At 43.7% G+C, this 22,500-nt stretch overlaps 2 protein-coding genes across 4 annotated transcripts in view; both read right to left on the reverse strand.

Moving 5' to 3' along the window:
• The window catches only part of LOC108257110 (suppressor of cytokine signaling 7), a 7,852-nt gene extending 6,502 nt beyond the window's left edge, over positions 1 to 1,350 (reverse strand). For both annotated transcript variants that reach the window (XM_017454538.3, XM_017454537.3), the window contains exon 1: positions 1 to 1,350. This exon is cut by the window's left edge and continues 8 nt beyond it. In XM_017454538.3, coding sequence (XP_017310027.1) covers positions 1 to 918 — 918 coding nt within the window. In that variant the 5' untranslated portion in view covers positions 919 to 1,350.
• Positions 1,351 to 2,906: 1,556 nt separating this feature from the next.
• kpnb1 (karyopherin (importin) beta 1) lies at positions 2,907 to 17,956 on the reverse strand. 2 transcript variants are annotated; one of them, XM_053675208.1, is made up of 22 exons: positions 17,601 to 17,956; positions 16,328 to 16,386; positions 14,892 to 15,074; positions 14,252 to 14,452; positions 13,989 to 14,141; positions 12,428 to 12,487; positions 12,260 to 12,349; positions 11,806 to 11,916; positions 11,338 to 11,445; positions 10,806 to 11,030; positions 10,537 to 10,728; positions 10,061 to 10,191; positions 9,604 to 9,751; positions 9,442 to 9,513; positions 8,525 to 8,669; positions 7,781 to 7,863; positions 6,152 to 6,259; positions 5,868 to 6,011; positions 5,234 to 5,339; positions 4,895 to 5,009; positions 4,494 to 4,655; positions 2,907 to 4,358 (listed from the first exon to the last, which is right to left on the reverse strand). In XM_053675208.1, coding segments are annotated over exons 1-22 (2,637 nt in total). In that variant the 5' UTR covers positions 17,641 to 17,956; the 3' UTR covers positions 2,907 to 4,357. The 2 variants fall into 2 exon arrangements, with proteins under 2 accessions (XP_053531183.1, XP_053531184.1); XM_053675209.1 differs by having other exon boundaries at positions 11,338 to 11,439; positions 17,601 to 17,955.
• Between the last annotated feature and the right edge of the window lie 4,544 nt (positions 17,957 to 22,500).

The following is a 22,500-nucleotide window of genomic DNA, read 5'->3' on the forward strand; positions in this document are numbered from 1 at the left end:
GTCGGGATCACCGGGGCCGAACACGTCGACGAGGCTGCCTCCGGACGACGTGGACGAAGCCAGGGACGGCCTCTTGTTGGTCATGTGACCCACGTCGGTGCTGCCGGTGCTTTTAGTGCGGAACAGTTTGCTCAGACACACTTTGAGAGAGCCCTTCCTGGACTTCCCTTGCTCCCTCGCCCTGCTCCTGCCGTTAACGCTGCCAACGCTGCCGCCACAGGCCGAGAGCTGCAGGGCCGAGCCCACATGTTTCGGGGTGGGCGGGCGACTCAGAGGGGCCAGGGGGGCGGTGCCATCCTGACAGCAGGGGTCAGAGGTCAGCTGGCGCATTAGGCCGCTCAGAGACCCGGAGTCGCTTAGAGTCTGAGAGAAACTCGTCTGCTCTTTCGCACCCTCGTGTCCTACTTGGTTCGTACCCAAACCCTCCAACACCAGCAGGGCGTCGCTGGTCTCACTCGGGTCCTCTCTGGGCTGACAGGAGCACACCGTGACGTCTCCTTCGTCCTTCTGCGTGGTGTCCGAGCTCGGTCCAATCTCACCCAGCTGCCGAGCTAGACTCAGGGCAGGATCCAGGGTGGAAGTCCCGGTCCCGGTTCTGAGGGAGTCGTTGGGAGTGAAGTGGCCCGGTTTTTCCCCTATAGAGTGGTCCTTTAGGTGTGCGTGTCTGTGACAGAGACCTTCCTGAAGTTCCTGAGGTTCCTCACTGGTACCGAGTCTGAGCACAGGGATCCACTGACATGTCTGCGTGTCGGCACTGTAGTTCGGCTCCTCTCCTCCTCCTGGGGTTAACCCGCTGCTCTTCTCCAGCACCTCCTCACGGTCCGGCTCCAGGTCATCATACTCGGTTGCAGAAACCAAACGCATGAGCACGAAGTCCGGACTCCGGTCCTGCGCGTTCACGTTAACGTTACTCATCATTCCCACCGCGCGCGCCTCTGCCTCTCTCTCTCTCTCTCTGCTTTCACATCTCCATTCAACACATCTCTCTCTCTCAGCTCTGTCTGTGATATAAACACCTCAGCGGTAACGACCGGAAGTCATTTTCAGCGGATTATTTTTTTTGTCGCAGATTCTCTCCTTTATTAGCGCGGATGCTAGCTAACTGTGCGCCTGCGCCTCTCAGACAGTCGTATAAATATTTATTCCCCCCAAACACACCGAAGCCGCGCGCTGTCCTTTCAGTCAGAAAAGGCTAAATAAACCTTTATGAAATAAACCCCACCCGGTGAATCCTCATGAAGGCGCTGCCGCTTTAAGGTAGCTACAGATGCTAACAAGTAACTAACAGCAGCGCTCGGTCTCGAGCTCAGGATCAACCGCTGGCTTGGTTTACGGAAGTGCCAAAGTACGCGGTGACGTCAGCACGCTCCTACGTAATCACCAGGAAGAAAAAATAAAAACCAAGCGAACGGCGCGTTTGTTAAACTTTGAAGCATTTTCGCAAGTTTACGTTTATTTATTTTTCCTTAAGCGTGAAGTAATATCATTGGATTTACATAATATTTACATTTTAATTAAAACAAAGGGAAGATTACATATTTGCAGTTTATTCTTCAAACTACATTTCCGGGACGGAGAGAACACAAGGACAAATCAAAGCCCACCGTTACATCCGGGCACGCTGCTTAACCAACACCTCGGTTTACCTTGATCGATAAACACAAGGGTTAGGGTTATAAATAAATAAATAAATAAATAAATAAGGCTAAATTGTTAAAAAAGAATGCCAAATAAAGTATGACATGGTCTAATAAAAATTCTTAAAGCTACAGATTCACATGAAGACTACATTTTTGGTCACATTTTAAACACAATGTAATTTTGCAGGCAAGATATTAAGTTATATTTCAGTCAAAATAGAGATTAAACATTGCATTGCTTCAAATTTTTGCTATTATACTTGCGATTTTTTTTTTTATAAATACACAGAATTTTACTTTGTTTAAAAGTAACTGATATTCCCCAGAGTAAACATACACAGCTTCTTCACTACCTACTGTATTCCCTTTGTGTTGTACTTGATATTTATACAACTATCACATCTATTTGTTAGAATCCAAATCTAACAAACTGTAATTCTTATTCAGTCTAACCCATCTTCTGCCTCAAAAATGACTTAAGTCATGATCTGAAGATTATTAAAGAAACACAAGCAAGCAGCACAATTGTGAACAGATTTTCAATTTTGTATGTAATTTTTATTCAATTATTCCTGTAAAGCAGGTTAAAATGAACTGGAGTGTTCCAAACACAGTTCCCTATATAAAAAATGTTTTAAAAAGAAAAAACTAGTGACTATCTGAAACTGTTCATTACATTTATGTGTAGAAACTTAACTCACTTTATTGGCGTTTTGATATGAAGTGACTTCCAGTAACCTCTAGCGAGAAAGAACTCTTTCACAAGTTCCCTTATTGAGCGATGGAAAGAGAAAAAAAGAGAGGAGAGAGAGTGCTGACAAGAAGAGGAAGAAGTTACACAACTTCGCACATACCATCTCTAGGAGGAAAGAAAAAGGAAGGCTTTTTAAACTCTTCTGTAGTGGAAGAAAAGTAAAATGCTGTAAAAGAAAAGGGGAAAAAAAAAAAAAAAAAAAAAAAAAAAAAAGGTTACCAGCTTTTTACAGCCGGTGATTTATACATTTATAAACATCACAACGATGAGGAAGCGCTAGTGTAGTCGAACAGGTAATGGAATCATATAACTTATAGTTTAGCATCTTATCTACCAGATTTGTGGTGGTGTTTAGTCTTGAACCCTCACTAGAGCATCTCAGACTCCTACAAAAACAATCATTAAGGGGCGTGGTTTAAATTCTGAAGGCGGAGACTTGATTTAAAGGCACAATGTGCTGATCAGGTGACTGTATAGAGCACGATGAAATGAAGGTGAAGTACGACAAGCAATAAGGGGAATGTTTGATATCATTTTATTGTGGGTTCTTTCAGAGCAATGGAAAAATATAACCTTATACAAACATCTGATTTCTCTCTCTTTTATTTATTCACTCATATTTTAAACAAGTTCCGAAGTCTCCCTTTTCCCAACCAAATGCAGCAGAAAAGCTAAACCGGGGCCGAAAATGAGCACCGAGCACAAGAGCTCAATTTGACTCGACGTCGCAGGTGAACGCTTTGTCGTCTCCCCCCCCAAACGATGCGTAAAACCACAAAAAAATTTAAGCCTTGTTCAGCCATTGATTCCCCCCCGCTTTTTATTTTTGGCACTTTTTACCTGCAGTAATTTTTTTTCCCTGTTTAAAGAGACTTTAAAAGTGTGAATCAGGTCGCCTTTCACCTTTGAGACGCCGAACCCTTCGTGTACGTTCCCAAAAGTGCTCGAAACAAGCCATAAACCTCGAGTCGCTCTCAGCTGAGCTGACTGAAGAGAAAAGTCTGGAACACAGAGCCCACATCGATGACAAGGGAGAAAGGAAAAAACAGACAAAAAAAATAAAATGTACTGAAAAGTAAAAAAAAAAAGTAATCAAATAAAAAAAGTGAACATTTCAGTGATTTCAGGGAAGAGCAGCCATTTTTTAAGTGCTGTAAAAAAGCCAATCGTCTCCCTCTTGTAATTATACGCAGAAATACAGCGTTAAGAGCTATGTTTATTTATTTTAAGCTGAAACAGAAAAGGGAGGGACCAGGGGTGAGAGGGGGCGGGGTAGACAGCAAAACCCCCTCCCTCACTCACACACACTTTCAGTCGGCCATCTCGGACTCCAGCAGCCATGTCTGCTCTGTGATGGTCGATCCCCTCCCCATGTCCTCGTCAAGTCAGAAGCTCGTAGTGAAAGGAAAAAAAAAGAAAAGTGGGAGGGGCTTCACAGATCCACTGAATGAGTGAAGTAGTCCATTTTGGGGGGTTGCTCTGCCCCCTCCCTCTTGCCTCGGTTGAATATTCACGGTTTATAGTAAGAGCCTACAGAGGAGCTAGAAAACTAATCCAGTTCACGTTGTCCATATCGAGTCCACAGGTGAAGGACGAAAGTAGTTTTGGGAGTTTGGAAAGAGGGAGGGCGGGAGGAAGGGAGGGCGGGAGGAAGGGAGGGGCATCAAGGTTCAGGATGGTGGGATAAACAGTGGAGGGGAGGAGAGGGGAGAAGAGGGGCTGCTGTTTTTATTTATTGATCAGCCTTCTTCCTTTTTCGACTGCTGGAATCTTCACTCAGAAGGTGGTGTGATCTCATTCGTCACGCTCACTCGTTCACTCGCTCGCTCACTCACTCTCAGACACTCAGCTCAGCGCACACACACACACACACTCTTCTGCTCCCATTCACGCGTGCCAAAAACACAACTCCACTCGGCCGCTTCTCTCACGGTGTGTTAACGTTCCCCTCTGCGATGATGGATCTGAAACGCAACAAGGAAAAGGGGAGGGGTAAATACTATTGAGCAAGTGTTTATTGTAAGGAAGAAGACATCTGAGGGATCAGTACAGGAAGAGAATGATGGAGGTTTATAAAATAAAGAGAAGCAGTCACTGACCAGGCCTGACTCTTGAGCTTGCGGAGCTCCTTGGTGGCCCACGTGGCCAGGGTTTTGGTTTTAGTGGTCTTGGATCGTCGTCCCTCAGTGAGAAGGTCGTTAATCTGAGGACGAACCTCCACTAGCTTCATCACGTCCTTACCGAACGTCGTACACAGGTCACTACACACACACACACACACACACACACACACACACACACACACACACACACACACAGCAATATATTTAACCTGAGACAATATGAGGGACAAAAAGTCAATCGGAGGGGGTCAACATACACAAAGGAATAACGTGGAAACACTGCAGCTAGCTGAACAGGCTGCACCATGGACTACGTACTGTGGCTGTGTGGTTTAGGACACAGCCCATAAAGTGTGTGCGGAGAGAAGGAGCTTTACCCGATGAGTCCGACAGCGTTGGCCACTACTCCATCAGAGTGATCCTCATCCTCAGCAATGTGGTGGATGAAGGACAGGATGAACTCCACACGCGGCTGCACCAGCATCACGTCCGCTAAAACACACACACACACACACAGAGACACACACACACAGAGACACACACACACAGAGACACACACACACAGAGACACACACACACAGAGACACACACACACAGAGACACACACACACAGAGACACACACACACAGAGACACACACACACAGAGACACAGCCATTACAATCCAAACTCTCAGTGTCAGCAGAAAGTGTCTGAGTGAGTGTGTACTGAACTCACGATGAACATTCTCCTGGTCTCCTTTGAGGCCCTGAATGATCCCTGTGTACGCCTCCAGACAGCCCTCACGCAGCTCGTTCAAATAATCCACCATGTCGTAGTCCGACTGTAAAGCAGGGACCATCCGGGGGGCGCGCAAAAAGGTAATCAGAAGGTAATCACACACGCAAAAAGGTAATCAGAAGTGCAGCAACAATCCAGAGAAAACTAAACACCACTAATATTTCAAGCGTACAGAGAATAAGCAAGAACTTTATGATGATCTAATAAACAGTGTGGAGTCCAGTCAGTACCCGGAGTGTACACACACACACAGGGTTTAGACGGACTCACTTTAATCTGTGACGACCTAAAATCCCAACACACCAAACTCCACAGCAGTGGGAGGAACTGTCGTCACACACCGAGGTGTTGATTAATTCTCCATCACAGCAGCGCAGGTTTATGTTAACACACTCGTTCTGATACGTTAGTTTCTATAATAATGGATCATTCTTCAATAAATAAATCAATAAAATTATAAACGTTTGTAAATTGCTGTTATAAAAGGAATAAAATCAATTTCTCAACTTCAGATGTTAAACTTAAAGATCAGAGGCAGTGTCCTAATTGTACAGTAGTGTTAGTGCGCTACCTTGTCCACTTGTGCTTGAGACGCCTGCTGCAGCGTGTCCAAAACCACCTCCAGATATTTCTTAAACTCCCCTCCGATGGCCAGAGCGATGTCACCGAACACCGAGAGGATCTGCGGCTTCACCGACCGGTGCACGTTCTCATTCTACACACACACACACGTCAAAACTGTACATTACAGGTTACATGCTTATAACACACTATACTTGTATGCAATTTGTGACACAGCCACACTGAACCACCTATGGAGTCTACGAAGGTGCGTTACACAGGTGTAATACTCACGCCCAGGTTCTCCAGCAGCAGCTGCATGATTTCATCACAGTAAGGCAGAATGTTGGCCATCAGGGCTCGACACAGGTCACACACCAGACCAACAGCCGCCAGACACACCTACACACACACACTAAAATGTTTAACCACCGAGAACACTCAAAGCCCTTTTTAAAATGTAAAACAGTGTGGAGTCCTGTCAGTACCTGGAGTGAACACACACACACACACACACACACACACACACGGGGTTAAGATGGACTTGCTTTAATCTGCGATGACCTGAAATCCCAACACATCAAAATTCACAGCAGTGGGAGGAACTGTCGTCACACACACACACACAGACACAGTAGAATATTCTGCTACCAACGTGTGATTTGATTGGCTGGCCAAATCTTAATGAGAACATGGTGGCTTCTTACTAATTAAGCCCCAGTTTCAGTGTTCGGATGCAAGAAGCCACCTCTTCTGGGTTCAGACATGGCCTGTGTGGAACTGTTGAGTAGTTGACAGTCAGTGCGTTTACATGGACAGCAATAATCTGATATTAACCCGATTAAGACGATACTCTGATTAAGAAACTAGCATGTAAACAGTGATTATTGAGGACTTTAATCCGAATAAAGTCATACTCGATGTAAACAAGTCGAATTAAGACGCATGGAGTATCCTGTTTTAGTCGCATTATCAACGTGTATTACAGACATGTACACACCTTAATCACACTAACATCGTGTCAGAGTTTTCACCGCATTTTGTGACAGGACACGCACACACGGCAGTGCTCAACCGTTCTACGGCAAACAAGAGAGCACGGCTGAGTCCCAAACCTTACCTGCTGTATAGTAGGAGAAATACACGTATTTCAGTTAGTATATAGCGTGCAAGTACGCGGTTTGAGACGCAGCCCACGGCTTCAATTAGTCGTCTATTTACACGTACAGCACGACAAAATTAAAAGCACTTGAAGCGTTCATAAAATTAAAAAACACCCCAGACTGTATACGGTCCCATAACGAAGACCAGAATAAGGTCACTATGATAACTGCTGTCTATGTAAACAGTCAGTGTAAGTTTCTTTTGCTTGTTTGATATTTTGCATTCTTTGAATTCTAGTTATATTTAGTTTCCTTTGATCCTACATATTTATTGTATTTGTTAAAGCTGATATCAGATGCACGATTTGAGACATGTTAAAGTGTTTGTATCACATTATGTGTGTATGGTTTTATTAGAAACCAACAATTAGCAGCATTTGTCATCAGTGGAAATGTCTACTCCTACATGTTGAAAAGCAGAGAGGGACAGATGACGGAGTTTTAATGGACCCACCACTCTGGAAGCAACAGTCAAATCAATCTAAAATTCCTTCTAATTTATTACACTCACAGGGCATGATCAGTGTGTACAAGCGTGAAAGGTTTACAGGTGAAAGAACAGAAAGAGGACATATTCCTGTTCTGCTGCATCACTGTACCACTCCTACTGCCTACACTTACCATACCTGCTTTATCTGGGAAGAGACTGTACATTACAAATCCTGCACGGTAGCACTACAAGTACTGTTCTCCACTTGATACATCGCTTTGCATGTATTTCCTCTACTAAATGAATAAATGTAAGGGAAACTGCATGTACCTGATATTCTTGATAGTTCTTCAGTCCAATAACCAGGAATGGTTTGAAGGCTTCCATGTATTTCAGGAAGTCACTGCCCAAAACTACACACACACACACACACACACACGATCATTAGTTTTAACAGCTCAAATTGACATGCAGCTTTAACATGAGTCACTGACTTATTGAAAGGCTATAATGGGGAAATCTAGGGCACTAGATTGTCCACGATTAGGACAAAAGTGACTACACATACATTATATCCGTACCAGACTCGGATAAAGACATGAGCTGTATCCCACTCTGCACACCTAAGCGATAGTTCACATGACTTAACAGGCACTGTTTGCTGTACCTTGCTGGGATTTCCTGGTCATTATTATTGGCTGTGTTTAAGATCCCCATACTACAAAACTAACTAGTACACCAACTCTTACTCATTATTATGGAAGATAAGATGCAATTTGGGACAGAACCCAAGGCCTGTTTGACTAAATAAAAGAGTCGCTCGAGCTTCGAGTTGGCATAGATAAAGAGGTTGAGGGTAAATAAAGACTCGCAACTCTGACAGTCACTGGGCCGCGTCCCAAAGCATGCCGCGTCACTGTTGGTGTATATATGCATCAAACCAGATGAACACAACTATCACTGTACAGAGACATGTGGTGTATATATATATATATATATATATATATATATATATATATATATATATATATATATATATATATATATATATATATATATATATATAAAATCTACCTTCTACTAGAGTGCTAACAGCCATGAGTGCGTCCTCCTGCACCCCGCCAGAGCCAGCTGTGCTCTGAAACATGCGCAGGAGAGACGCCATGACCACGTCAGAGATCTGCAGAGCATCCTGGTGCTGCACCTTCCGCAGAACATTCTAGAGAGAGAGAGAGAGAACAAACAAGTGCAGAATGTAAGGTTTACATACTGTGTAAAGGGTGCATTTAATTTTTCCCCAGCCTCGTCGTAATCTAAACTTGTTTATAGATTTCACACAATTTTGTGCAAATATTAAACCACAGACACTCGAGGTGTTTCTCATTTCTGTAAACGCACCTCCTCGTTTCCTTCCCTCACATCTTAGCCCCGCCCCCTAAAGAATCCAAGAAAAGATGCAAGAAATGGGAAACGAGGACAGGAGGAACAGAGAAGCGTATTTAAGATTAAATGATTACTGAAGTAACACTACTAAACTGGGATCAAATCCTCACTCCACATCACACGTGAAGCTTTTATTCTTAACACGATTCTAATCATCACCCCACTTTCATTTATACTAACGCACGGATTTATCCGCACACGTTGTTTAGTTAACATTAGCAATGATGGCATCTTGTAATGTTTTCTGAAGTGTTTAACTTAACCTCCTCCCTCCATGTAGCCTCTGGGCACGCTAATAATTAGTACTTCAGGTGTGTGAGGTCATGTGGTAAATCGTCTCTACACTCATTGTTGACACCAAACAAACGGAGATTAAACCGACGCCGAATCGAACTGCACGGAAAGCAGAATCGAGATCATGTGGTCAAAGATGTCGTATGCTGCATTTTCCTTTCACACTAAAGGACCCTCCACGACAACGCGGTGTCTGGGTGAATAATAAGATGTAATGTACACGGCGTGGTGTGTATTGAGCAGTGTGAACAGACCTGCAGTGTGGCACAGAGCAGAGACTGGAGATCGTTAAACTGGATTCGATCTGAAGTGCTCTGGATGTGAGACTGAAAAAGGGGGAGAGAGAGAGATTAGCAACTTAGCAAGGAGACAAGTTCCTTGATATAACAGCCATCTTTTAGTGATGAATGACTGACCTCCATCTGCAGAACCTGCTGCAGGCGCTCCATGATGACCAGTGTGGTTTTCTGCACTGCAGGGTAACAGTCTTTAGCGCTGTTCTTCACTATCTCCATCAGAGCCTCGTACGCCGCGCTGCGCAGGTTGTTCTGGTGTCCGTCCGGCCTGTCACACAAACGTATACTGAAAGTCTACGCCAATGCAGATGTAGTCTCGTCCTTCTCGTTACTAACGCGTATTCCTCACATACTCTTAATATACCTCAAACGCACAGACAACACGAAAACATCAACCTAGTGACGGAGGAATGAAAATGACATGAAGAGAACAGAAAGAAGAAGAGAGACAGGCAGAAAAGGAAATAGAAAAAGAAAAGGAGACAAAGGCAGATGTTGAAAGAGACACAACAGACAGTAATAGAAAGGATATAAGTTCAGTTTTCAACCCCTCTACTGACCCGTGACTGGAGCCTACCTGTCTGTTGTTTCCAGAAGTTTCTGTACGATGAGTTCAAATGAAGAGGAGAGGCAGTAGGTGCTGGGTTCCTCCTGATCTTCGGCAGCGTCAGTGGCTTCATACGCAGCTTCAGCCAGACTGGAGAACGCCTGAACACAACCGGACCACTTCCATTAGCTAACCAGGTCGCGGGAGATAACTACATGTACGCTACCTTCACTGTTGAATCTCATATACCTACTAAGTCTGACCACGCTTCCTAATAATCCCTGAATAATAAATATTCTTAATATTAAATATAAAGGGTATTCCTATCAGGGACCAGAGGAATAGATCAACAAGGAGGTTAAAAGAGCCATCAGACATGTCAAAGTTAATTATAGAAATAAAATGTGGGATTAATAATAAATTAATAACTATTAAACTACAGTTACAGGTAATCACAGCTGTGTGACCAACAGTGTTACCAATAAGGACTTTTAATAAAATTTTACCCAGCAGACGTTGGAGGCAACACGTGGTTCGGCCCCTAACCCCTCGATGAGGCACTGCAGCAGAGGATTCAGGTACAGCTCGTTAATGGCAGCTTCGGGCAGCAGATCACAGATTCGTCCCACCGTCCACGCCGTGGTGTCCCTCACTACCACACTGGGATCCTTCATCAGCTCGATCAGGGTGGGCATGGCCTACACACATACACACACGTCAACACAAAGCTTTCCTGGGCGTGGTCAGGGGAATAAGAACAGACTGGTGTACTCGCCTGGATGACCAGTGGTTTCAGCTGGTTAAGTTCAGGTCCTTCCAGGATGGAGCCGAACGCCATGACGGAAGCGTCCCTGTAGCGCCAGTCCGGGTGTTTGATGTGCTCTTTGATGAAGGGGAGGACGTGAGGAACAACGTCGTCCTCGCAGCACGTGGCCAGGAGCATGAGACACACGCCGGCCGCTTTACACGGGTTCCAGTCGTCATCGTCATCATTCTCGTCCTGCTCACACACACACACACACACACACACACACACATCATTTACACTGCCATACATTAAACAAACAACAACTTCAGTATTTATCTACCAAAACAAGATATTAGTCAAGTCATTAAAAACATTCTTAATCTATTAGCAATAATTTCATTATTAATCTCACAGAACCACTAGACTCACACGGTGTATTACCAAACAACAAACTTTATTATTAGCAGCCCATGTAACTGCATTGTTAAGTTAATCTGGGTAATTAAGTGTTCAATACCACATGTAGTGCTTAAACACACACACAGTGAGTGTAGCACACCTGCTTAGTGAGAGTCTGTGTGAGAATGGGCACCAGGTACTGCAGAGCTCCTTTAGCGTAGAACTTGCTGGTGTGCTCCGGCGGCCGGCCCTGCTCCGATGCCTTAGACAATTTATTTAAAAAAACAAACAAACAGATAAAGGGTAACACATCACAGATACATTATCCACAGTTATACTGAGAGCACAAGGAATCACGTGTGTGTAGCTTTACACCCACACACACACACAGCACTCTCAGCAAACTGTTCATTACTTCATAATAAATACGATAAATAATGAATCAGTACAGACTGGTCATTAGAAAGCTAACTGAACACCACTGATGAGTACTGAACCAAAACGTTGCTATGGTAATAATGTCCTTAGTGTTGATGGAGACTTTGAATCAAAATCCTGCTTTTAAAAATCTTCAATACAGGTCAAATCTTTAATCTTTATTATATAGAAGGCAGAAAGCTGGCCTTACCTCCGTGGCTTCGATGGCCAGGTCCATCTCCTCATCACACACGTTGGACCAGAACTCAATTCCCTGCAGAGCAACTTCATCAATGTCACTCTTCATGGCTTCAATTGTGATCTAAACACACCACGGCAGGTGGGGGGGGACACAGACAGAGACATAAGGAGTGACATGACTCCAGTAACAATTTCTCTCTAAACATCATGCTTCTCTTTTTCTCCAACTCCGAGACCACCCACTAATCATGAATATTCATTAGCTCACTCGCATAAGCACATCCAGGTCTGATAGTGTTGCTCATTTACACACGCAGAGATCATTAACACTCCACATGTAGGCATAGACAAGATTAATTTCTCCAGTTTATAAATTCAGTATCCAGATGAGTATGTACTGAAGTACAGATACAGATGGTATCAGACCCCCTTGGTTTGGGACATAGCCCCGAATGAATACTCACTGCGAATAGCGCAGGCCCCATGTACGTCTCCATGTACTGATAATACAAGGACATGATCTTCACCAGGTTCTGTAATGCAGCCACCCTGACCTGAAACACACACGGGTTACTCATCCCATATACACCACTGTTCTGTACAGACTCAAGACCAAGGTTTAATAAACTCACCCTGTTGTCTGGACACTGTGTGGCTTCACAAACCACCTGCATGATGAAATGTCTTTCCGTCTATAGAGAGAGAGAGAGAGAGAGAGAGAGAGAGAGAGAGAGAGAGAGAGAGAGAGAGAGAGAAGAAAATTAACATTTCCTCATAACATATACGAAGCAGAATTTTAAATATAAAGAATTACTGATCACTAGGGTTGGGCGATGTGATCATAATCGCAATATCATAAAATGTCACAATATGCTTTACATTTCACACGTTTCCTATTATAACATATATATTTATGAAACATTAATGTATTGTTAAATCATGATTAACGTGAGGTGTTACACCTTGAGATCATTTCAAGATGTTCCTAACTACTGTAAAAACATCGTTCTAAATTCTCCCCGTTAATTAGTGTCGGAAATTGTGACATTCCTTCCCTTTACATAATAAAGTCATTATTTATAGATTTAATTCCGACCCTTCCCTGTAATAAAAGTCTTCCTACATTAGTACAGGGGCTACTGAATACTTCTCTATGGGACGGCTGTTCAGAACATGAGATTAAATATTAAATCAACATTTTAGTGTCCAGGTGAGTTACACCGCGTTACACCTCTCCACTGTTCCTGCAGGGTTTAGTGCCCGCTCTCAATTTATATATAAACTCTCATAACTAAAATAACTTATTGTTAAGGTAATATTACTGATCTTGATCTCTTCTTTTAGATCGGCTCCAAAATAGATTAGAGTTATCTAGATGTATTCGAGTTAACAGATCGTGAGATCGTCCGAATCACCGATTATTTTCAGACTTATGTTAGTTATTCATTGGCTTGATTTCAGTAGAATTTGTATTGATAAAAGCACTGCTATTTTCGTGTCCTTGTTAGACGTGATGCCTGGTAACTCGTGTCTGAGTGGAGATGTTCTCTTGACCCACAGGACATTATGTCTGATGGTAAGAACAGCTTGAGGGTGTGTGCGTTCTTCACAATTCCTTTTTCTGGAATTTACCCTCATGTCATAGTCTGGCTGCAGTTTTCATGGAGTGACCCTGTATTAACAAAACTAAAATAAATACAATTATATTTCTATATCTACAACAATAACGACTAACATTTTTAGGAAATAAACTGCTGCTCAATCAGTGTGTGTAACAGAAAAATGTAATGAATCCCTAAAGTGTAATTCATCATCATGATACATCATATTACCCAGCCCTATTTCTCATCACTCTTCTCCACTGTACCTGTATGTGCGTTTATAACTCTCTCTCTCTCTCTCTCACACACACACACCTTATAGCATGAGTCATTCCAGTGCAGTGTGAGTAAAATGGAGTACGAATTACACTATTTTCATTTTTAAGCTGTACTTTTATCACAGCCCTCCATTTTGTGCTTACGGAGGAAACACACTGCAAAAACAAAAATGATAAACATGATTAATCCCACTGACTAAGTATTGCTGGGGGTTATTCACTACTGACAAACTGATCTCAAATGTCCTTTGGTATGGTTACACTCCGTGTGCGTGTGTGTGTGTGTGTGTGTGTGTGTGTGTGTGTGGGAGTACCTCCTTGTCGAAGTTGGCTTTAGTGAACTCCAGAGAGTTGAGCAGAGCATTGGTGGCTGCTAATTTGACGTTGTTGCTCGGCTCCTCTTTCCTCATGCCCTGTATGATGGCCGTCAGAATCTGATTAGCGCTGTCCTGGAGCTGCTCTGGATCCTAAACACAAACACACACACACAGACAAATACGCGTTACTCAACAGTGCAGTTCTGGAATTTTGTACTGTGATTGGTCAGAAGGTGGTGGTGAAGGTAAAGGAGACTCACGATGTCCTGACAGATGTATCCGATTGCCTCCAGCGTGGACTCCTTCATATGTTCAGTGCTGCTGGGGTCAGTGACGTTGGCCACCAGCTGAGGAATGAGCTCAGGCCACTGACTGACAGGGATCTCAGCACACGCAATACCGGCCACGCACTGAGAGGCGGAGCTCGGCCTGTACGTCTCCGTACCCAGAGTCTGTAGCACCTGAGGAGGGAAATACAGGGTTATACAGGGTGGCCCATAAATACAGCACAAGACATAGGTTAACGTAGAGTCTTTTTCTTTTTAAGACCATGATGCATTAGAGCAAGTTAAAACAAAAACTGGACAAAACGTAGATCAAGATCTGCAAATAAAAGCTTTTGTTGTGCTGTTTTGATCATTTTCTCCTATGCTGCTGGATTTATGGGACACAGTGTACACCGCTTTCTGACCTGCTTCTTAGAAATTCAACATATTGTGTTTATTTATTTATATATATAAAAAAAACGACTAGTGTCAGAGTGGCCCCTACGCGACCTAAGGGCTACATGACCCTAGTCCACCCTCATATCTACTTTGATCTTCAAAAGTTAATAACCGGAGCACAGTCATGTATGCTGTATCCCGGCACGTGTTTTGTGAACACAAGGTGCTTCCTTACGTAGTTCTTGATCTCGCGGCGAGCGTTGGCGTCGATGGCCAGCCATCTCTGCTGATACTGCGCTTTCACGTCCGGGTCCTTAGACGTGAGAGAGTTCTTCACCTGCAGGCCGGCGGCGACTCGGGCCACCTGTGTGTTCCCAGGGTTCGCCAACACTTTCGACAGCTCCACCAGGAACGTAGGCTGTAGGGAAGAGGTCAAAGGGCAGATCAGACACACAGACATAGCAAACTAATGACTCTCATCCGAGGATACTAAGCAAGCGTCACACACCAGCACACGGTAAATAACAGCCTACAGGGATTATACGGTCCAATACGGAAATGTGAGATAAATCGTCTGTATTCATCTGAAGTGAGAAACACGAAAGTGAGAAAAGTAGTTTTCAGATTCAATATTACTAGGACTGTGACTAAGCGTTATTTATATAATGGATTAATTGTTGCAGCTGTAGATATTAGACACACAGACAGAGCTGGTAGAACCTGGTATCACAGATTAACGCAGCTCATTACACAGGTCTAAACTCCTCCAGGAAGCTTAACACGATTTATAACAAAATCTCAACCACTCGAATTAACCAACACCGTCTCAATCTTCCTGCATAACACTGATTCTTGGGTGGAGCTACAAATGAGCTCGGTTAGCGAGGTCGCTAAAACTCCTAGGTGTGAATCAATCACGTCTGAGATTAGTGGATAACGAGCCAGTTCACTGCTCAGCTAACATCTGTGACATTTAAGCTCATTAGAAATGCAAAGAGTCTGAACGTGTCTGAACAGAACCCAGGCAGGTTCTGAGAACATGAAGAGTGAGCAGTGGTCCCGTTCCACTCCAAAGGGAAAAGTGACTCGACTCTGAATCGACTCTCAAAAACACGGCATGACAACATTTTAGACCAATTATTAATACAATGATCTAATCATTTACATAGCACTGCCACTGTACGCCATGCTCGGGTGAATTCTACACACACTCCTCAGCAGTTAGTTTTAGGGGATGTTTAGGGGGAAGCCACACCGGGTTTATTTATTGTTGTGCTGTTTACATTAGTGCAGTTTTAGTTTAATTCAGACTGGATAAACAGACTAAAGGGTGTGAACACACCTTCACATGAGATCAACCCAGACCTAATAACGGCACAGCCTGTGTGTAATCCTCTTCAAGACTGCACCAGATGTTGGGGTGTGGGTGTGTGAGAGAGAAATTTAATTATTTACCCCCCTACACACACCTGAAGCGTAAACATTTCGCTAACGCATCAAAACCGAACCGCATCCGGGTTTCAATCCCCTCGGAACGGCACTGTGAGAAAGCTAAGCTAAGCTAGCAGACCTAAGCCATGCTAAGCGAACAGCTCGAAGCTAAGCGTGGCGGCAGAGTTGAAAGTGAAGTGCGCAGCTGCACTCGGCTAGCTCCTGGGGGACAAAACTTACCAAATTCTCAATGGCAGCTTGCTCCAAAAACTTCTGTGCCGCCTCCAGCTCATTCCGGTCTACCAGAACACAGACACACACAAAAAAAGAGAAAAGAGAACTTCGATCAGAAATATATTCATTAATAAAGCCGACATGGAGCAAACATGCACAGCAAAGTTAGCAGCAACGGGGTGTGATGCTAGCATGCTAACTCGCTAGCATCAAGCTAAAGAAGTTTCAAGTCGTCTAATTATTATAAATGAAAACATTTCCACACCTGTACATCTCATTACAACGCAAAATAAACGTGTTGCACATCGCTAGTGTGAAAGGTATATCCTGTTAAATAAACGGGATTACTTCCTTATTAATAATAATAAAAAAACACCGCACTTTAAACTTATTCAACTATTAAATCCGACCATTAAGCACACACACACTAATTAAACCAATTGATTATATGCTTTTACAAATTAACTCAAGCTGGGAAGTTAGCTTAGATTTCATCTCAATGCACAAAACGGTGAGAAACTGAACATTTTATCATCTACATCTTTAAAGTGATTATTCGCTGCACTTTAATCAACTCGTGTCAAGGTTAAGATGAATATATATTTAAAATAATACTCCACGCTCACTCACAATCAGAAGACTTAACATTAGATCTGGTTATTAAATCAGTTCTGTGGTCATTAATACAGAGTTATAAAGCAAACAGGGCGATAATAATGTAGAGATAAATGTAAATAAAGATTATATATATATATATATATATAGATAGAGAGAGAGAGAGAGAGAGAGAGAGAGAGAGAGAGAGAGAGCATGTGAAAGAATGAGGGAGAGGCGGAAATGAAGCTGAGTTAGCATGAATGCTAAAGGCGTGTGTGTGTGTGTGAGAGAGAGAGAGAGAGAGAGAGAGAGAGAGAGAGGTGATGGCCGCCCGGTGAACCGGTAAACTTCGCTTCCTCGTTCACACCGACTCTCCTGTCCCTCCGTATTCCCCTCATCTCCGCACCTCAGCTCGGTAAACTCCCCGTTTTCCCGCCACACGATCCACCCGTGAGGGAATTTTTCCCTCTTTAAGATGCTAACCATGCTAACACACGGGGTTCACGCGCCGCTACGGCGCTGTGCTCGCGCAGGCCTCGGCACGCGCACCCCTCCCTCTCACTCTTAACTTTTCGAAGCTAACACGCTAGCGGAGAGAGAGCGGGAAAGCACACGGTGCGCACTGAGGCGCAGAAACACAGCACAAACACATCGCGGGTCATCGTGTGAACGGTGCAGTCACCTGGAGAGACGGTTTTTTCGAGGATTGTTATCAGCTCCATTCCGTCCCCCGGTACGCTGCGGTGCTGCTCGGCTAAGCTAACGATAACGCTAAATGCTAACGCTAACAGCTAGTTTACGAATTACCGCGCACACAACTCTGCTTTTTTTATATATATATATTTGTATTTCCAGCGGTGTCGTTACACCAAAAAGTGCGCAAAAAGATAAGATCTAGAAGGCTATCGCCGCACGCTGACAAAACCCTAAAATCCTCCAACTGGTCTGTGTTGAAGTTTTTTGGGTTTTGCGGACTGCTCGCTCCTCCCGGCTCCACTCCTGTAGCAGCTGCTGCCTGTGTGTGTTGTCGCGAGGTGGGGGTGGGTGGTGGGGGGGAAGTAGGGCCGCGCGCGCTGGTGCGACTTCCGCTGAACAACGTCACATCTGGCGCATGCGCACTAAAATCACAGCCATAAATCATCCCACCCCTTCCGCAGCTTTTCCTTTTTTTAAGCGTTCATTCATTCCCTGAATAATTTACTGAAAACTAAATACAAATTAAACTGGCTCTTTACATACATACACACACATACATACACACACACACATACACACACATGCATACATACATACACATACATACAGACACACATACACACATACATATATACACACACATACATACACACACATACATAAAGACACACATACATATATACACATACATACATACATACCCACATATATAGACACAAACATACATACATACATACATATACAGACAGACAGAGATAGATAGATAGATAGATAGATAGATATACAGACAGACAGATATACAGACAGACATATAAATAGATAGACAAATAGATAGATAGACAGACAGAGCTGTTGAGCGGTTGGGACGATATGTGAACTGCAGGGTGTCCAGTGAGGGGGCAGCAGGGTGTTGATGTACCTCGTGATGAGCCTCTGGAAGCACTTCATGATGATGTGTGTGAGTGCGACTGGATGGCAGTCGTTGATGCAGGACACTGAAAACTTGTTTGGCACGGGGACAATGGTGCTGGCCTTGAAGCACGTTGGAATGATGGCGCTGCTCAGGGAGATGTTGAAGATGTCAGTGAGAACATCCAGCAGCTGGTCTGTACATCCTCTGAGCACTCTGCCAGGAATGTTGTCTGGTCCAGTAGCTCTCCATGGGTTGACTTGCGCAGAGTTTTCCTCACATCAGCCGTTGTTAGACAGAGCATCTGGTCGTTTGTAGGAAAGGTGGTCTTCCTCGCTACCACGTCATCCTGCACCTCAAACCTAGCATGGGAGTTGTTCAACGCATCTGGAAGGAGGCATCTCTGTCACAGGCAGGTGATGTTGTCCTGTAGTTGCTGATGGCCTGAATGTCCTACAACATGAGTCTAGTGTCACCACTGTCCATGAAGTGACTGTGGATTTTCTGGGCTTGTGCGCACCTTGCCCCTCTGATGGCCCTGGCGCAGTTTAGCCCTCGCTGTTCTTAGGGTCGCCTTGTCATGGGTGCTCAGCAGAACACGCACCTTTGCAGTCATCCACGGCTTCTGCTTGGAGCGTGTAGTAATGGTCTTGGAGACAGTGCACTTGCTGATGTAGCTGGTCACTGATGCCGTGTATTCCTCCAATTTGGTGGAGTCACCATCATTTGCAGCCTCAGTGTGCCAGTCATGTCAAGATGTCACAGTCAGTGTCCTCAAAACAGACCTGAAGAGCAGAGACGGCTCCTGCAGGCCAGGTTTTCACCTGATTCAGAACCAGTTTGGAGAGTCTGATGAGCGGTGTGTATGCTGGGATTAACATGATAGAGATGGAGTCTGAGTAGCCGAGGTGGGGGCGGGACTCCACCCGGTACGCACCAGGAGAGTTTGTGTTCTCCCCCTCCTTAAAGACATATAGACAGAGATAGATGGATAGACAGAGATAGATAGATAGACAGACAGGTATCATGTGATATAGTAACCAACAAAATTGAAGTGAAAAACACCATATTAAAACAGATCATGTGGCTGTGTTCAGAATGAACCAATCATGTTCAATTTCATGTTTAAGAGTAATTATCATACAACTGTCAACGAAGTGATTCTGATTAACCCCAAATAAAGAGCAGCTGTTTCTGTAGGAGTTTCTTCACATCTTGTTGGTTTCATCCGACTGCTGAAGCAGAAGTGCTTACAGAGCATGTACAGGATCTCATGGAACACTGTGAAGGCCATCATGAACAAGTGGAGAAAATGGAGCACCGTAGTGACGTCCCTCCAAAACCGATGAATTGACAAGAAGAAAACTTACCAGGGAGGCTGCCAAGAGACCTACAGAAACATTAAAGGAGCTGCAGGAACATCTGACAAGTGCTGATTACCCTCTGCATGTGACAACAATCTCTCGTATTCTTCAGAAATATGTCTGGGTCATGGGGTAGGGAGGCTAGACTAAGCCCTGTCTCACAAAAAACATCCAAACTCAACTAAATCAGCCCAAACCATGTGGCAAAATGTGTTCTGATCTGATAGATACGTTTGGCTCAAAAACAAGACAGCTTATCACCTAAAGAACCCCCATACCCAAGGTGAAGCATGGTGGTGGCAGCATCATGCTATGGAGCTGCTTCTCATCAGTGGGGACTGCGGCCCTAAGATAGAGGGAATCATTCATAGCTCAAAATACCGATCTATTTTAGCACAACACCAGCATGCATTGTTACTCTCATGCTGCTGTAAAACTTTAATTTAAGTTTACAGCATTTCACTCAATCATAAACACACCCTCGCGCTAGTCCACTCCATCAGGGACTAACAGGACCATCAGTCTAAAACCCTGAAAACATGAAAAAGAAAACAGAAGACAAGCAATAAAAGATAAACAATGCTAACATGCTAATTTAAGTGCTTGGTGAAGAGGTAGGCCTGTAGTCTCTGTTTGAAGACAGTCAGGGGGACGTTCATTCAGCAGCTGGGTGCAGGACAGAGAAGAGCCATGAGTTCAACATGAGGGACTCATAAAAGATCCTCTCATCATAACCTACCTTCATTTAGTATTCAGTAGCTTTTGTTATTAAAACTATACTCAATATTTGTGGCTTTCAGCACAAATGGTGAACATATTGAACAAAGACACCGCTTATTTTACAATTTATTTTATTTATCCACCCCTCCATTTCCTCTGCAATTCAGTCTGGACCAGCGTTGTGGAGAAGTTAACTAAATGTGGTGATGCTACTAACTGAACTACATTTGAAAGTTTTTGTCTGGTTATAACGGCGCTCTTCCCTGCATACCTGCGGTGCTGATAGGAATTACTCGCCTCACTGTAGCTCACACGGACAGGAAGTGACTATCTGATGGACACGTAAAGCGACCAATCACAGTTAGTTATGTGCTGTATGGGGCGGGGAAATGATACCATAATAAATGAACACTGGAGTTTATTCTCTGATACGAATAATATTACTGGCACGTTGTTTTTAATGGGCAACACAACACAATGTTTACATTTACTTACAAATAAAATCAAATCAACGTATAGAATTATTTTAGCAGTGTGTGCCGGGGGGGGTTATTTTATGTTCTGAATACAGCAGTCTGATTGTATTTCTCAACATCTGGTTTAAGGGCACAGCAAGAGAAAAAGTTCCTGTCTTAACTTATTTATTATTTCCATGATTTATTCATGGATCAGTGGTGAAAAAAACCCCATAAATAAATAAAAATAATAATTCATGGTTGCATGCATGATCATTGGCTTATCAGAAGAATGGGTTATAAAGTTCAGCACACGACTCATCCTTATTATCCACGGTGGAGCGGGAGATGGCGACCGATTCGGATAACGAGAACACCAGTTACCCGTGGCGTACTCCTCCAAGTTCCTGTACCTTAAGAAAGCGAAGAATAAATCTTACACCTTTATTTGTAACCTTTTCAAACCAAAGATTAAAATACTCGGCCCAACACTTGGATTATATTACAGGATGCATATACCGGTGAACGCGATTGTCGTGGTAAATGATAAGTAGCCGTGATAAGTAGCCTAACATGCACATTATAAATTCATAATTGTTCTGAATTATCGTTAAACTGTGTTTAAGTCCGTTATGCAGAATTATACACGATTAATCATAAGCGGATTCACAATCATGACATCAAACGTGTTGATTTTTAATTAGCTTCAGTGTAGTTAGCTACCTTTTTTTTTTTTTTTTAAAGAGTAGCTTGACTGTAGCTTAACAAATTCAAACTATGAGTAGCTTATAACTTGTTCAGAGATGTCAGTCCTTCCCATCACAGCAGCTAGCAACTGAGACATGAAGCCAAGGACGGCATCTACTCAACCTGCTGCATCACAGGGCAGCGTCACACGCGCAGAGGAACGCGCTATCTGCCCTCTTCCACATACACGAGCACCTCACAAACCTCCTCGACGTCACCGCCGGGAGCGCGAGAGCCTGCATGGCGCGGCGGCGTCAGGACCCGAACACGCGGTCCCCAGAAGACGGCGAGCACTTTCCCGCTGCACCGAACAGGAGTGTCATTATCGCTGTTAGAATATAAAGACTGTGTCATTACTGACGAGTGTACGCCGTGACACTCCGGAACTTCCTGTGATGGAGTACTTTCAGTTTCAGGTATAGATACAGAACCTTCCACAAACATAAACCCAAACCGGACCGGAACTACACTCCAGGATATCCATGCAGTTCAGTTCAAGGAGATTAGCGTTTATTAGTTACCTGAAGAAACACGTCTTAAATGGAATTTTTAGTGAACTGTAGAACAAATTTCTATGCTTACAGGAACAGAAATATGTAACTGAACTGAAGGTGATATTAGATAATGTAAGTATTTATATAATAAGGCTGTGCTGATTCATTTAACACCAGGAGAAAGCAGCCAGACTTT

The sequence above is a fragment of the Ictalurus punctatus genome, chromosome 24, assembly GCF_001660625.3.
Source record: "Ictalurus punctatus breed USDA103 chromosome 24, Coco_2.0, whole genome shotgun sequence".
NCBI lineage: Eukaryota > Metazoa > Chordata > Actinopteri > Siluriformes > Ictaluridae > Ictalurus > Ictalurus punctatus.

What these genes read in the sequence shown, in the direction of transcription:
- kpnb1 (XM_053675208.1), bottom strand. Translation starts at nt 17,640, where the DNA reads ATGGAGCTGATAACAATCCTCGAAAAAACCGTCTCTCCAG. An exon ending in AAGCTGCCATTGAGAATTTG is followed by an intron (nt 15,075 to 16,327) that starts GTAAGTTTTGTC and finishes TCTTCCCTACAG; the next exon opens with CCTACGTTCCTGGTGGAGCT. An exon ending in TGCTGCTGGAGAACCTGGGC is followed by an intron (nt 6,012 to 6,151) that starts GTGAGTATTACA and finishes GTGTGTGTGTAG; the next exon opens with AATGAGAACGTGCACCGGTC.